We start from the raw sequence: 15,395 nt of genomic DNA, 5'->3' as shown, positions 1-15,395 counted from the left end.
TGTGACTTTTCATTTAGTCATTTGAGAAAAGCAGACACTCGTGATCAAAAATACTGTCTGTTATTTGCTGAACATCTTTTGAATCATCCTTCCATTCCTATTTATGCAGATGGTTTGAAATCAGGTGACTGTGTGGGCTCTGCCATGGTTTGTTGTGGTGCAGTGGTTGTGTGCATGATCCCCTCTACAGCTTCTGTATTTAATGCCATTTCTCTTGCTCTGGATCACAGAAAAGCTAAGCAGTATTCAAACTACACTATTTGTACTGACTTGCTTAGTTCTCTACTGGCCCTGGAATTGCTTCATGTTAGTTCACATCCTGTTCTCACTAATATTCAGAACTGACTGGCCCATTTCTCTTTTAACATCTTCTTCTCTCCAGTTTTTCTGGATACCAGGCCACATTAGTATTTGCAGGAATGAGCTTGACAACACAGTAGCTAAATCTATCTGCTCTGGCACTATCAATGCTATGGCTGTTCTATACATGGACTATGGTATTCAAGGCTTGGCTCCATGCCAGCTGGCAGTCGACTTGGAGTGAGCAATGGGGAAAACAAGCTTTTCCAAATAAAAACCCTTTTTAAGACTTTTGCCGTCTTGCTTTTGTAACGATCGGGAAGAAGAAGTTGTTCTAACTAGACTATGCATTGGTCACAATTTTTGAAATCAACTTTTTATTTTATCTGGAATTGATGCACCAGTGTGTAGTCTGTGTAACACTCAGTTCACAATAAGCCACATTGTACTTTCTTGCCATTGTTACAACTCTGAACAACAGCACCATTTTAATCATGTTCTATCCCAAAGTTTGTCAGTAACATTAGATAGTGTTCTTGGTATTGGCGACACTCTCCACCTTGGAAGTGTTTTTAGTTTCTTAAAGGCTATTAATCTTTTTAATGCCATTTAAGTTTTTAATTTATACATTACACCTTTTTAAGAATCAAAGTCCATCTATGTTCAATTTAACATTAGAAAATGGCCGTAACGTTAAATAACTCAACCAGGACTGGAAAAGCCAATTTCAGGTGACTAACGCTGTTGTTTGAACTACCCGTTAGTTATCCTGGCAAGTTATTATTAAACTTCTGCTATAAGTCTTTTAAAAGTTTATTCATTTTACTTTTCGAAAATGGCTGTAACTTCAAATATCTCGGAAACAGGGCTGAAAGGCCAACTTCAGGTGACTGACAGTGGTTTTTGTACTTACCTATTAGTCTTCCTGATAAGTTATGATAATTACAATTATGCTACAGAAAGACCTTTACAACTTGTATTTCTGTAGTTTTTCTCTTAACGTTGTAGACTAGATGTAAACATTGGTTTTATACTATTTGTATTTTTTTTTGTTTTTACTTTGTTTTGTTTTACCTTGATTTACTTTTATGAATATTATTAAATTTACTTTAATTTTAACTTTTTACTGGATATTTGGTACAGATAGTCTAGCTGCTTTGTGCTATAAAACACCAAATCAACCAACCAACTTATTACAGTACCCGAATGTGACCATTCTTTAAGTCATCTGAGAAAAGCAGACACTCCTGATTGGAAATACTGTCTGTTATTTGCTAAACATCGTTTGAACCATCCTTCCATTTCAATATATACAGATGGTTTGAAATCAGGTGACTCTGTGGGCTTTCCAATGGTTTTTTGTGGTTTGATGGTTGTGCACAGAGTCCTTTGTACAGTTTTTGTGTTCACTGCTAAACTGTACACCATTTCTCTTGCTTTAGATCACATAAAAGCTAAGTAGTTCTCAAACTGTACTATTTATACTGACTTAGTTAGTTCTATACTGGCCCTAGAATTGCTTCATATTAGTTTTCACCTTGTTCTTGTTGATATTCAAAAATGACTGGCCTATTTCTCTTTAAAATCTATTTCTATCCAGTTTTTCTTGATACCAGGGCATGTTGGTAATTGCGGGAATGGACTCGGTGACATCGCAGCTGAATCTTCTTGGTACTATCACTGCTGTGTATGTTCCATGTATGGACTCTGGTCCTGTATTCGAGACTCGGCTCCATGCCAGTTGGTGCTCACTTGAAGTGAGCAACATGAGGGTAGGCTTTTTGAGGTAAAGCCCTCTATTGGACTTTGGCTGTCTTTCTTCCGTGGAGATCAGAGGGAGGAAGTTGTCCTTGCTAGACTATGCATTTGTCACAGTTTTTTAACTCATTGTTTTCTTTTATCTTGGACCAATGCACCAATGTGTTGTCTGCGTTGTGCTCGGGTCATGGTGTGTCATATTTTGCTATCTTGCCATAGTTGCGAATCTCAACAACAGCACAATTTTGAATTTGTTCCAAGGTTTATCTGTGGCATTGAACGGTGTTGTTGGTGATAGTGGTACTGTCCACCTTAGAAATGTTTTTAGTTTTTTGGAGTCTGTTAATACTTGTATTTCTATTCAAGTTTTTTAATTTATAAATTGAACATTTTTTTTTAATGTGATTCCCTTTAAAGAGTCAAAGTGCATCTGTTTCAATTTAAAATTGGAAAGTGGTTGTAATGTCAAATAACTCAAACTCGGGACTGGGAATGCCAACTTCAGGTGTCTGATGCTGATGTCTTAACTATGTTAGTTATCCTGGCAAGTTATAATAATTAAAATTTTGCAACAAGTATTTTAAAACTTTTATTATTTTACTCTCTGAAAATGGCCATAACATTAAATAACTTGAAACCACGACTGAAAGGGCCAACTGATTTTTGAACTTGCTCGTTGATTATCCTGGTGAGTTGTGATAATTACTGTTGTTTTACAGAGCGTCCTTTACAACTTGTATTACAGTAGTTTTTCTCTTGCTGCTGTGAACTGATATAGGAATTAGATGTGGTGCTGTTTTTGATTCAAAAATTAAACTTTGTTTTGTTTTACCTTAATTTTCTTTTATGAATTTTGATAGTTTTACTTTTTTTTTAAACTTTTTACCAGATATTTAATGCAGACAGTCTAGTTACTTTGCACCATAAGACACCAACCCTCACAGTCTGTTGCTTCATAAATATGTTCATTCTAGATTATACACTCATGGGCTAACATGTGTAAAGCAAATGGATTCCTGACTGTATCTAATGATTTATGGCATTGAGGGTCTTCCTGCTGAGGACCTGGTGTACAATTACAGGTGTTGCCAGGTTTTGGTTGATCAACTTTGTTGACCTGATTGCTCTGCTTTTCCAAGTGTGGTAATACAGCCACCCATTGAATTTTCTCTGGTACATGGTCTTCTGAACTCCTTAAGCATTTTTTCCTTTGTTATTCTGTTGGAGTATGGGAGTTCTTGCCACTTGCATGCTCCTAACTGCTGGGTTGGTTGACCATAGTGTCTTGTTCTTTTATGTGTACATAATATCACTACAGTGCTGCAAGGTGTTGGATATGTCACTCTGCTATATTTGTATTGGTGGAGTTTGCTCCTGACCAAGGCACCTTTCCTTCCTATTACCCACCAGATGCTGGTTTCTAAGGATTATATATTGGTTGGAGTTGGACCAGCCATGTAAATTCTCACATGTTTGGATAGTATGCTTTTCTTACAATGGACTGGTCAAATTATCCCCAATTCCACCAGGTTTTGGACCAGAGACAAATACTCACCTGGCCTCTCCACCTTCGTATCATCTGCTGGTTGTCAATTCCTGATGGATGTGGTGTTGGTTGTGATGGAGGTGGATGCATGTAGAGGTGGATTCTTATTATGGAAACTTCTTTGCTATGCTTGTACTTGTGAGTGACTCTTCCTGATGCAAACCTGATGTACAATTCCAAATGCTACCAGGTGTTGATTGAGATTGAACTCCCATTTACAGACTTTCACACTCTAACCATTCTATGTTGGGGCCCAATTATTTCTGTAATGTTTTCTTAGGGCCCCTCCATGTTTACACCCTTTTTGATAACGTTATTAAAGGACAAAGAGTATATCTGGCTCAGAAGTGGTTTGGTCTCCTTTGGATGTCTTGTCTTTATTTCTCTCTTACACCTTCTTGTGTTTGTTTAAGACTTCCTAAAGGGGGATCCTTTTCTTGCCAACCCTTTATCAGTTTAAGATGAGATTCTAACGTTTTGTGCACAAAGATATTGTTTTGGAAATTAACATTTTCCTAAGCTGACAGTGTATTCCTGATAGATACTTATCTATCTCAGTTTCCATCTGTCCTCCCTACTTCCAGAGTGGTTGGGCTGGATTTGACTAGTTTTGAACAGTTGCTACATTAGAGAGGGCACTAGTTGTGATAGTGTCAAACTCGTATTGGTGGAGTATTGCATGCTACTGTGCAGAAATAAGTGGGAGTATCAAGGGTAGTGGTGAGTATATATTTGCACCAACACAGGGTAGAATAAATTGAGCAAATGTTTCATGATTGGAGATAAGTATCTATTTGAGATACATTTAAGTTGAGGGGTATGTTAATGAAGGTGAAATGGTGCCTACCACCTGGAAGCTACAGACTCACTGGAGGCCCAGAGTTTAACTCGTAAAAAGAAAAAAAGTACAAAAAAAAAATCTAAAATTGTTGGGATGTAGAGAATGAAAGAGATAAATTAGAGAGTATTTAGGAAGGGAGAAGAATCTGCATTACCCATTCCTGCAGGAGTGGATTATGCAGATTCTTCTCCCTTCCTAAATGTTCTGTAGTTTTTTTGACTTTTGATTTCCCTGCATTTTTGTTACTAATTATAAAATAGCTGTCAAGTAGGTCCACGATGAGCGTATGACAATTCACATTCCTTCATGCTTTCTACAATATTCTAAACATTTTCTAGGCCATTTTCAGTTAGCACCCTTCTCTCTTTTGCATTTGAATTTGTAAAAATATGAAATGCGACGAGTAATTTTTAAAAGATAAAATACGCACAATTATTACAACTTTCTAATGACTTTTAAATGTCTTTAGGCTTGTTGTAAATTCTAGAAACCTAAATATAAGAACCAAGGATGAACCTGATCAATTATAAGAAAAACCAAAAATAGGTAAGTTTAAACTTCATTAGAAAAGTACACCTATTAAAAGATAACTGCCAAGTAGCTCACAGGGCATTTCAAAATGTTAAAATGGAGACAAATACATCAACAAATACTACACAAGAAGAATAAATACTAAGTAAAATAACTTTGCTTACAAACATTAAGAAAATACCTATCAACCATTTGTTTTAAAAATTCCAATATTTTTTACAATCATACTTTTTATTAATCACAACCAAATCAGGCAATCTGCTCCAAAGAAGTTACAAGTTAGCATAACCTTTGAACATGTCTGTATCACAGCTTTTAAAGTTTAGTGTTATATGTATATTAGGGGGACCCTTATTTTTGAAGTTTTGTCTAACAAAACTGTTATCTATTCATTCACTTACCTGTTAGTCTTCCTGGCGGGTTATGATCATTACCATTTTGCTAGAGTAAGTACTTTACAACTTCTTTTACTCTGCTTTCTCTCTTACCATTGTAAACTAGGTGTTAACATTGGTTTTATGCTTTTTCTGTTTTTCAATGATGTTTTGTTTTACCTTCATTTCCTTTCCTGTATTTTACTACATTTAATTTATTTTTACCTTTTTACCAGACATTTGGCACAGATAGTCTATATGCTTTGTGCCATAAAACACTAAATCAATCAATCTATTCATTTTGTTTCAATATATGAATAAGTTATTCATGCCAAATTTTATAAAAAATTATATAATACTTAAGGGCTACTGCATACTTTAAATATTCTAGAATGTTCCAGAATATTTTAAATAATTCTGGAAAGTTCTAGATTATTTTGAAATGCTTTAGCAGATTATGTTGGAATATTATAGTATGTTTTTGAATATTCAAGAGTATTCCACATTATTCAGAAAGTTTTTAAAATTCCATGTATACATAATCTATACTGCATATATTTTACTCTTCGATTGTATTCTATTGTATCTTAGAATTTGTCCTTACATTTGTTTTCAAAGACTATATGGGTTTTCCTCTAGTCCAGATGTTGCAATTTTAAAATATTCCAGCAATCTTGCGAATACATGGGCCAGTCAAATTGTAAACTGTAGTTGACCATGATTAAGTAGTATTTCCCACAGAGGAAGTTTAGGATAGTGTTCACTGCTGTGGATGCCATATCTGCTTCTTGCAATGCTTTTAACTTCATTAAGGCATCTTGTTAAGTATAAGAAGGTAAATTATGCTCTTTTCAAAACCTGCTTATCAGGACTTTGCTGAACATCTACGATATCTCAGTAGAGAACTCATTGTTTTGGCATTCCTTGATTCAGCTGTATCCACAGAGCCAAAATAAACAGTGGTAAACATTGAATGAAAAGAAAGGCATGGATGAACTTCTTAGCTGTATACAGCTAAATATTGGGAAGTTTAAGGACATGTCTTAAAGATTTTATCACAAAAATAAAACATATTTCATCAGATTCTTAAAATACCATTTGGATTTCAACCTAGAGTTATGAGAGCTTAGAAAGAACAACATAGAGCACTAGAGACAGTTCAAAACTTGAATGTAGTAAATGACAATGTCAGAAAGAGTATGTTCCTGTTGGTCAGTAAAATGCCATCATAAGATAGAAGATCAGAGACAACTCTTCTTTCAACTCGTGCTAGAAGGTGCTTTTCTATCAGCAAAAACGAAACAGTAATGATGCAAAAATGGATAAACACCTGAAAGCGTATAATTATGCAATTTTTATTGTGCATTGAATAGAGTAATAATATACTGTAAATTATTTATAATACATAAATGTTTTTATATCTTTTTATGCTACCAGGTCACCGTTGTCTGGAACATCAATCTTGCTAAGTAACCTTTAAATATGGTTCAAAATGGATGGAGTTTGACATGTTTGTTGTTTTTTATTCTAGAACAAAAACATAGTTATAGGGTCAAAATTTAAAAAAATTATCTACAAACAAAGATCACCCTTATATGTCTGAAAACTTTGAAAATTGTAATGTGGGATTCAGTATCCATTCATACTGAACATTTACGTTTCTTATATCAGAGTAATTTTTATTTAATGTAATCTTAATTTTGGTTCATTATTAAGTGGAATCACGGGTGATTTTCACATTATCCTGTAGTGCTTAATTTCAAAGTTAATCTTTGCATTTTAAGTTTAACAGCAGTCTCTTCTCAGTAAGATTTGAATAAGTGACTATTCATTGTAATGGCAAACATTATTTGAATTTAGGAAGGAATAACAAGAAAGTGATCCAGAATATCATCCGACTTATTATCAGGCATGTGATCCACACAACTTCCAAAGATTTTGCTAAATTGTACCTCTCAATAATGCCTCTGAAACTACACGATCATATTAAGTTTAGGCTTACATTCTTGAATTTCAGTGAACAATGAGCTGATAAGTTAGAACAGGGTGCTTAATGGAATAATTTAATAATTGATTAACATTGTTTTCATTAATCAGTAACATTCAACTGATTGATTATATACATGAGACTTGGATGATTTAAATAATCAAAAACATTCCTAATCAGAAATGGTAATTTTGATTAGTTGATTATTTTGTGAGTCATGATATTGTTCATTTAAGTTGAACAACCTTGAATTAATTGAAAATAGTGAAGAGAAATTGTAATGACAATATATGATTTCTTGGGAATTTAGAATAATTAAAAGCAGTGACAAAAAATTTTGGTTACCTGATAAATTTTGGGTGTAATGAATTTAGTCATAATCTGATTTTATGTGTCACTGATCATTGTAGTTGATGCCTAAAAGTGATTATATTATAGTTGAGTTAATTTCTCAGGCCAGGTCTTATTCATGTTCAGTTCTGAGTAAAGAACTCTTTGTAATTCTGCTTTACAAGGTAACATTTGAGGTGTTGATAACATGCACCCATTATACAATCAAAAGTGGGAATACTGTTCATAAGAACACAAAGCAGATTTAGTGCTTTCCTATCATAATGGAAATAACATGGTTTAAAAGCCAGTACCATTAAATAAAGAACAGGGTATCTTAGAGAATTTTTTTATTGTGGGGATCTGCTTCTTGAGCGGAGTTTTAATGAATCTCATAAAGTTATTGTATTTTTTATGTTTGTGCATCACAGATTACACATACATTTCTGTAATGTGCATATACTAGCACAGATTCTCCCTAATATATGCATGTGTGTGTGTGTGTATATATATAAATGTTTGCACTTTTTCTATTATGTTATAGTTTTATGATTAGAGTTCACCAGGTGAGCAAATAAAATGCAATATATTCACTTTATATTTTTAATCTGTTTAAAACTACTTATGGGGTGATTAAGAAGTAACTTTACTGACTAGCAAAGGAACTTGTTATTTACTGAAAGGAATATGAAAAGTAGTTTTAGAAAGGTATACTTAACAATTTTGAAATCTGTTTAAGAAGAAAGACAGTGATAGGTGAATTTAGAAATTAAAAATAGAAATGTTGATATTTTTAAATGAGCAGTATTTATGTAATATGTTGGTGGAGACATATTTCAGAAGTGTGACTTTCATTGTTATCATATACCCCTTACAAACTCCCTGTTGGTTCCAAGTCTTCAAAAAAGTAATGTACAAAAACATATTAAATATATATGTTTAAAAATAAATGTTTTACATCAGAACAAGATGTTAAAAATGTTACTGCTTTTAGTTCTGCTAAATTATTAAGCTGAAATTCAGAAATTGTATGTTTTTATGCTATTAATGATTAGGATAGTTATGTTAAAATGTAATGAAATATTAAAAGATGCAAAATTGGATATTTCTTGTGTGGATTATGCTAATTTTGTAATGTTTTTGTAGCATTTTAGTTATTTAGATTACTTGGGCCATTAATATTTATTTTGTTACAGCATGTGAGAACTTGAATAATGAGCATCCTAAAAACATATTGAGAAAAAAGCTTTAATTCATGTACATATAATAATTATAATTTGTACAACATTAGAGTAATATTTAAGTTATTTGAGTGTAAAAAAAAAAATGCATTTCTTGGGACTTACCTATTTGAATATCATTACAAAATTTGTAGGATGCATAACTATTATAAAATTGCTTAGTATATAGTTGGGTGTAATAAATGTTGTCAGGTTAAAACTTTAAAATATAAAACTTACTTAGTGGGATAAGTTGAGATTTCTGTCATATAGTGATGGTTTTATGATGTGTACTAGTTATTCTGGAATGTATTTTTGCATCAAATATATCTGCATTCCTATAAGATTAAACTAGTAACATGTAATTTCACTGTTTCAGTTGCCATTGACAAACAGTGTTCCAATTCAGAAGGCTTACGGGCTGTACGAAACCTGACTTCAGTAACTTCTGCTTTGGATGAGGCAGCAGCTATACTTACAGGGAGGAAGGTGGACACAACTGGGATGTTTCCTTGTGATGGGTATGTATCAGGTGTGATGCAATCGTTTGCTTAGAAATTCTAGATTAAAGTCTTTATTTGTAAGAGACTTTTACCTTAAACTATTAACCAAAAAGGAAATAATCATATAAAGAATAATTTTTGAACCAGGATGAAAAATGTATATATTTTATAGTTTTTACTACTTTGAAATTGTGAAATTGAAAAAAATAAACTCAATTAAAATTGAATAAAATGTGTTAAATATTTTTACAAGTCAGTGGGCAGCTTTAAAAATGTTAAAGTAGTTTTTGGTTATTTCACTTAAGTCTGTATATGTGTTGCCACTTAAGAAAGTGGTGTCTTTGATTCTCTGTAGAGGAAGATCACTAGCAGAAGCGTGTAGTGAGGGAGACTTGAAAGCTGTTCAGCAATTGTTATGTGAAGGTTGTAATATTAATGAAGTTACTGATAAAGGCGAGAGTTTGTTATCATTAGCTTGCCTGTCTGGGTACTATGAACTTGTTCAAGTGAGTACCTGCAAATGTTTTGCATAGTGTTTGTCAAAAAATATATCCATTAAAAAACAAAAAACAAAAAAAAAACTTAGTATTTCTACAGTAAATATAGTCTTTCACTTATAAAATTGTGAAACAACTCAAGTTTAGAGATTTGGTTTAATGTTTTGAGTAGAGCTTGGTGATTACCTTTAAGTATTGATTAGTGTTATTTAAGATAATGTAATAATCAAATTATGATTAAATTGATCAATGCCATGAAAATAGTCAACTGAATGAAATTAATGTTTCTAGTTGTTGCTCATTTTGAATATTCCAACTATCCATGTAAATATTCATTTTTAATTCATTCAAGTTTATTTTGGTTAATTGATTAATGTTATGATTCGTGAATATAATCAACTACTCAAAATTAATGTTTCAAATTATTACAACTATTCAAGTATCATTAATGGTATTTAATTGATTTGCAAATGTCAGTTATTATCCACCTATATTGTGGACAACTTGTTAAAGATGTCACTATGAAAGGGACTTGCGGATCTTCAAAAAATTACTGAACAGAACACTGGTGGTTTGAGTGTCCTCCTACCCTTAGCCATATGCACTGTGGATAAATTATTGAAGAAATGAAAGCTCTGTACTGTTGGATTTCTTGCACAGCTGACAACCTGTAACTCTTGAATGCATTGCAGCTAGTAAACTACTTGTTAAGTCATAGTTTTTATGGTACATTGAGTATTAAAGTTAGAGTTGAATAGTGGAGAAACATCATGTGGTCTGATGAATTCCATCACTAATGTCCTTCATATAGAAGGGTCTGGGTTGGAAAACAGTTGTGTAAAGTGATTGGGTTAACATCGTAATGTGAACCTGTTGTTGTTTGGACTTCATGTACTTGAAGACATTCTGAGCATTACTGTGATGATAGAATGAATGAAATCTTTAGGAAAAGTTGATATGCCTTTAGACATGGTGATGTCCCATCATATAATGTATTAAGTAATAGTTTGAGACAAGTGACTTTCCAAATCTGCCTTTGACCAATCCACTGCTTCAGTCATGCTCCTTGTAGTTTCCTGTGGAACATTGTAAAGTAATATGTGAGGGACAGAGGGGCATATCCTGAAACCTCTCTGTGTTTCTAGGTGCTTTAAAAGAGAAATGGCAGTCTATTCCACTGGATATGTACCAGTGGTTTGTGTGAGTAAGAGTCTAGACTGTTATTAAATTCCAAGTCTGGCCCCAGTAGTTAAACACAACACCTTCCTTATTTGTTTTGGTAATATTTAGTGTATAACAAGGGGAAATTATACACTGTTTTCAGTTAATAGTGACCAGTTGAAATCAAACTCCTAAGTATGAGAAGGAAGGATAGAGTGATTGGCGAATGTTTTAAATCACACCTAAAATTTACATTAAAGAAAAATATCAGTGAGATTCTTTAACAGATTTATTATATGCATAGATGAACAATGTTAACATAACTTTTGTATAGAAGTGTGTTTGTGTATATTAATATATGCACATGTGTGTATACTTATTCATTAATTAATAAAATCTGCATTCAAAGCAGTAGCTCTATCTCTCAATATTATGATTCACATAAAAAAAAATTTCCAACTGACGATTGTGGGTCTGGGCTCTGAGACAGTTTTTCATGTTGAGGGGGAAAAACAAAGTGGAGCACATTAGTGTGTGGTTCAAAACGTTTAAATCTCGTGATTTTTGATGATTAAGGTGAATATGACATCCTATAATAATCTTTAAGAATTGTCATTTTTCTTTAGTACCACATTATATATTTAAAAATTAAAGGTAATTCTTGAAAGTTACTTTATTATGTTTTACAGTTAAATACTTCTTGTGTTAAGAATGTTTCATTTTAATGTATGTGCAGCTGCTTCTCATGCAGACCAGCGTTGAAGACAGGGGTTTAAAAGATACCACACCTCTAATGGAAGCAGCTAGTGCAGGTCACGTGGATATTGTTAAATTACTTATCGACCATTCAGCTGATGTCAATGCTCAGACAAACCAAGGTGATCATAAGGATGTTTTTTAATATATTTATGTAGATTTTGAGTGACACATACAGCTCTGTGCAATTTATGCAAAATATATACATTGCTGGCCAATATTTTAAGGCCAATGAACATAAAGAAAAATTATTCATTTTGCATTGCTAGACTCAACCACTTATTTGAGTAGAGCTTTGAAGGATGAAAATAAGAAAAGGGAAAATAAAAATAAAAAACTTTTTAGCATTTAATAGGGAAAATGAGCACTATGAAATTAGCCTAAATACCAGCTGGTCAAAAGTTTAAGACCATGCTAAAGCAAATACCAAAAAGAAGTCCTAAATAAGGTAGGAAATGCCCAACAAGAGGTATCGGTAGTGAGTCACATGGCCGTCATTGCAAATAACTTCAAACATTTGCTTTGGCATGCTCTTAAACTTTTGACCAGCTGGTATTTAGGCTAATTTCCTAGTGCTCATTTTCCCTATTAAATACTAAAAAAGTTATTTTTATTTTCCCTTTTCTTATTTTTATCTTTCAAAGCTCTACTCAAATAAGTGGTTGAATCTAACAATGTAAAATGCGTATTTTTTCTTTATGTTCATTGGCCTTAAGATTTTGTCCAGCAGTGTATAATATTTAATTATAAAATAATCTGTTAGCAAAAATCTTGTGATTAAATGTTCACTGAATGTATTTCACCTCTATTCTTTACCGTTATCTTGCCAAAATAATTTTGTCATGTGTAACATGAATTTAAGTATCATTCTGTTTAAACAAAATATTTTGTGTAGAATGTTAAAATTTATCTTAAAAAAAGATTTGCATGCTCTTTAAACTATGTAAAACCTTTTTCTAGAGGTATGTTGCAAGAAGAGTTGTAAAGAGTATACTTTGTCTCTTAGTTAACAGTAAAGTGGCATTTACTGTGAAAAACTGTTGCAAGTACATTTGATAAAAGATTTTGTGATTTTATACTTTTGTTAACTCTCAACACAGGATTGGTCAGATTGAATGACCTTGTGATCACTTTGTGCATGTTATAATTTCTGTACTAATAACTTTTAATGTAGTATGTGGGTCTTCACAAAATTTGGTAGACTTATAGTAAACATTTAATGTATTTCACATACAGAAAATCATATTTGGTATTTTTAATAAACTAAGGTAAAGATACTAAGTGCTTGTTTCGAGTAGACCATGTGCAAAGTGATTTTTATGTTAAGGTTAAAAATATTTCATCTCAAAAAATCTTGTTTCATTTGGTGTAACCTCTAAAACATCTTAATACTTGCACAAGAATGTGTACCATTACTTATCTTGGGTGCTAATTAGGCTAATGTTTCTGTAGTTTGGAAACTGCCACTATTTCCTTATTGTGAGAAGTGGACTCATTATCAGCCTGTAACATAAACATGTAGAAATAGTAAGATTTATAATTGTGAATAAAAGAGTAGGATTATATTGATCTTACAATTGCCAGACACTAAAAAATAACTAAATGGTATTAGATGACTTAGAATTGTCATTCATGAAGCTAAAAGTATATTTAAACTGTCTTTGTAATCTGAAGGTGTGAAAACGTTTTTTTAAAGTAATGTGGGGGCTGAATTAATTTGCTAAGTATCACTTGCTGTTAAAGTTATGACAACGTAGGATTGGATTGACTTTGTAACTGTAGTAGACTTTAAAAAATTATTAACAAATTTCTTTTGCTAATGAACTTGAGAGTTGAAGAAAATGAGGATTGGATTGATATTATTTGACTTGTATCTTGAAAATATAAGAAATGTGAAACTGAAGTTAATGTTAGTGACTTTTAAATGTGAAAAAATCAGTGAAAGGATAACATTCTAAAAAATGTACTTTCTGTTAAAAGTGATAATAATAGTTGGTGTGGATGGACACTCCTGGTTACATGCTGTGAAAAATATTTGAAAATGGCTTTATAATTATTTTAAACTGTGAAATGTAAAAAAACAAAGTATAAGTTTGTTGAGTTTGTTGAATATTGGAAATTAGAAAAAAGTAAGGAGTGGTTTTGTTAAAACGTGCACTAAAATGTTGGAAACAAAATATGGTTAAGTGAATATTTTTATTATTACACATTGTAAAACAACAATAAAGGGAATAGAATTAAATTTAATTGACTGATTTTGGTATGCTAAAAACTTAAAAAATTAGCACGTGGTAAACAAATATGTAGAAGTTTAAAGAAATAGTAGAATATAAATTTATTTACAATTGTTGTCATATGTAGTAACAGCTCAAAAAAATAATGTGATTTAACTTTTGTAATTACTATAAACTCTCACATTCGTGAAATAGTTTGTTACTTTATGCTTATCAATGCTAAGTGGCAGAGGTAATGGTGTAAATAATAGAAAAGAGTGAGTTTTTTCTTAAATGATGTTTTCAACTGTTGAGCATTCCAATTATTTTGTCTTCCCAATCTGGTACCAATGAGTCATGAACCTGCCACCAGTTCATTATTAGAAAGTTTATCCTTTTAAATGTAAGTGATGAATGTGTTTGTCCTGCATTATTAAATGAAATTGTTTCAATTTTTTTTCTATATTTTAGATCCTTTTCTGGGATTAGATATTTTTTTAGTTTCAAGCTTGGTTTTGAAATAAAACATTTTTTTTTCTTTTTTGAAACTAAGACTTCATTTTCAACTTTGATATATTCAGTTTTTTAAAACCAAAATTTTTTTAAATGTAAACAAATTCCATTATTTTCTCTTGATTTACTATTCATATTATCAGCTATGAAAAACACAAAAAAACAAGAGGAAAATTAATGCACAATGTAGAAAATATTTCAGTACTGGATATTGTGCAAACTTTAGATGATTCATTCTTAGTAAATGTGGGTTGTTTTTTTTTCCACCTTCACCCATCATCACTCATATTGTTTCTTTTATTTTTCTGGTTCAATAAGAGTTTCACAGACACTATACTCAGTCCAAATAATGTTGATTCAGAGGTTTATTGAATAATCATAGGCATTAATAAATTTAAACATTATTTAATTTACACCAACACCAATGAAACAAGTTTGAATCATTTCTGTTTTTTCAGCCAGAAAAGGCTATTGTAATAAGTGTTTTCACAATGTGTGTATTTTAGGTGTTTATACTTATTTTCTCTATTCTTATTATTTATGACAAGTAATATCCACTTGAAGAATGACCATATATCTTAAATTATAATTAAAAAAAAAAGAAGGTAGCATTAATGTTTGACTGTTTAAAATGCGAGTTAATTATTATAGCATATTTATTTTAACATTTTTCAAATGAGCTTTTTTGAAGCTTTATTTCAGCTTTTGATGTAATTTTAAAATGTATTTTTTTTGTGGTGCATTTCCTTTTATTGTCTTTAGGCTGGACAGGATGCTTGTATGTTGATTCTGATACCTAGATATAAGACAAATTATAGCATTTCCAAATTTTAAAATATTCTCATTAATAAACATTAAGATTTTA

General features: G+C 31.7%; 1 protein-coding gene across 1 annotated transcript in view; it reads left to right on the top strand.

Moving 5' to 3' along the window:
* Nucleotides 1–15,395, top strand: part of LOC143229380 (ankyrin repeat domain-containing protein 17-like) — a 126,934-nt gene that overhangs the window by 17,750 nt on the left and 93,789 nt on the right. Inside the window, 3 exon segments of the mRNA XM_076461621.1 lie at nt 9,267–9,408; nt 9,746–9,896; nt 11,785–11,926. Coding sequence (XP_076317736.1) covers nt 9,267–9,408; nt 9,746–9,896; nt 11,785–11,926 — 435 coding nt within the window.

The sequence above is a fragment of the Tachypleus tridentatus genome, chromosome 10, assembly GCF_004210375.1.
Source record: "Tachypleus tridentatus isolate NWPU-2018 chromosome 10, ASM421037v1, whole genome shotgun sequence".
In the NCBI taxonomy this organism is placed as follows: domain Eukaryota; kingdom Metazoa; phylum Arthropoda; class Merostomata; order Xiphosura; family Limulidae; genus Tachypleus; species Tachypleus tridentatus.
This window is presented reverse-complemented; position numbering and strand designations above follow the sequence as displayed.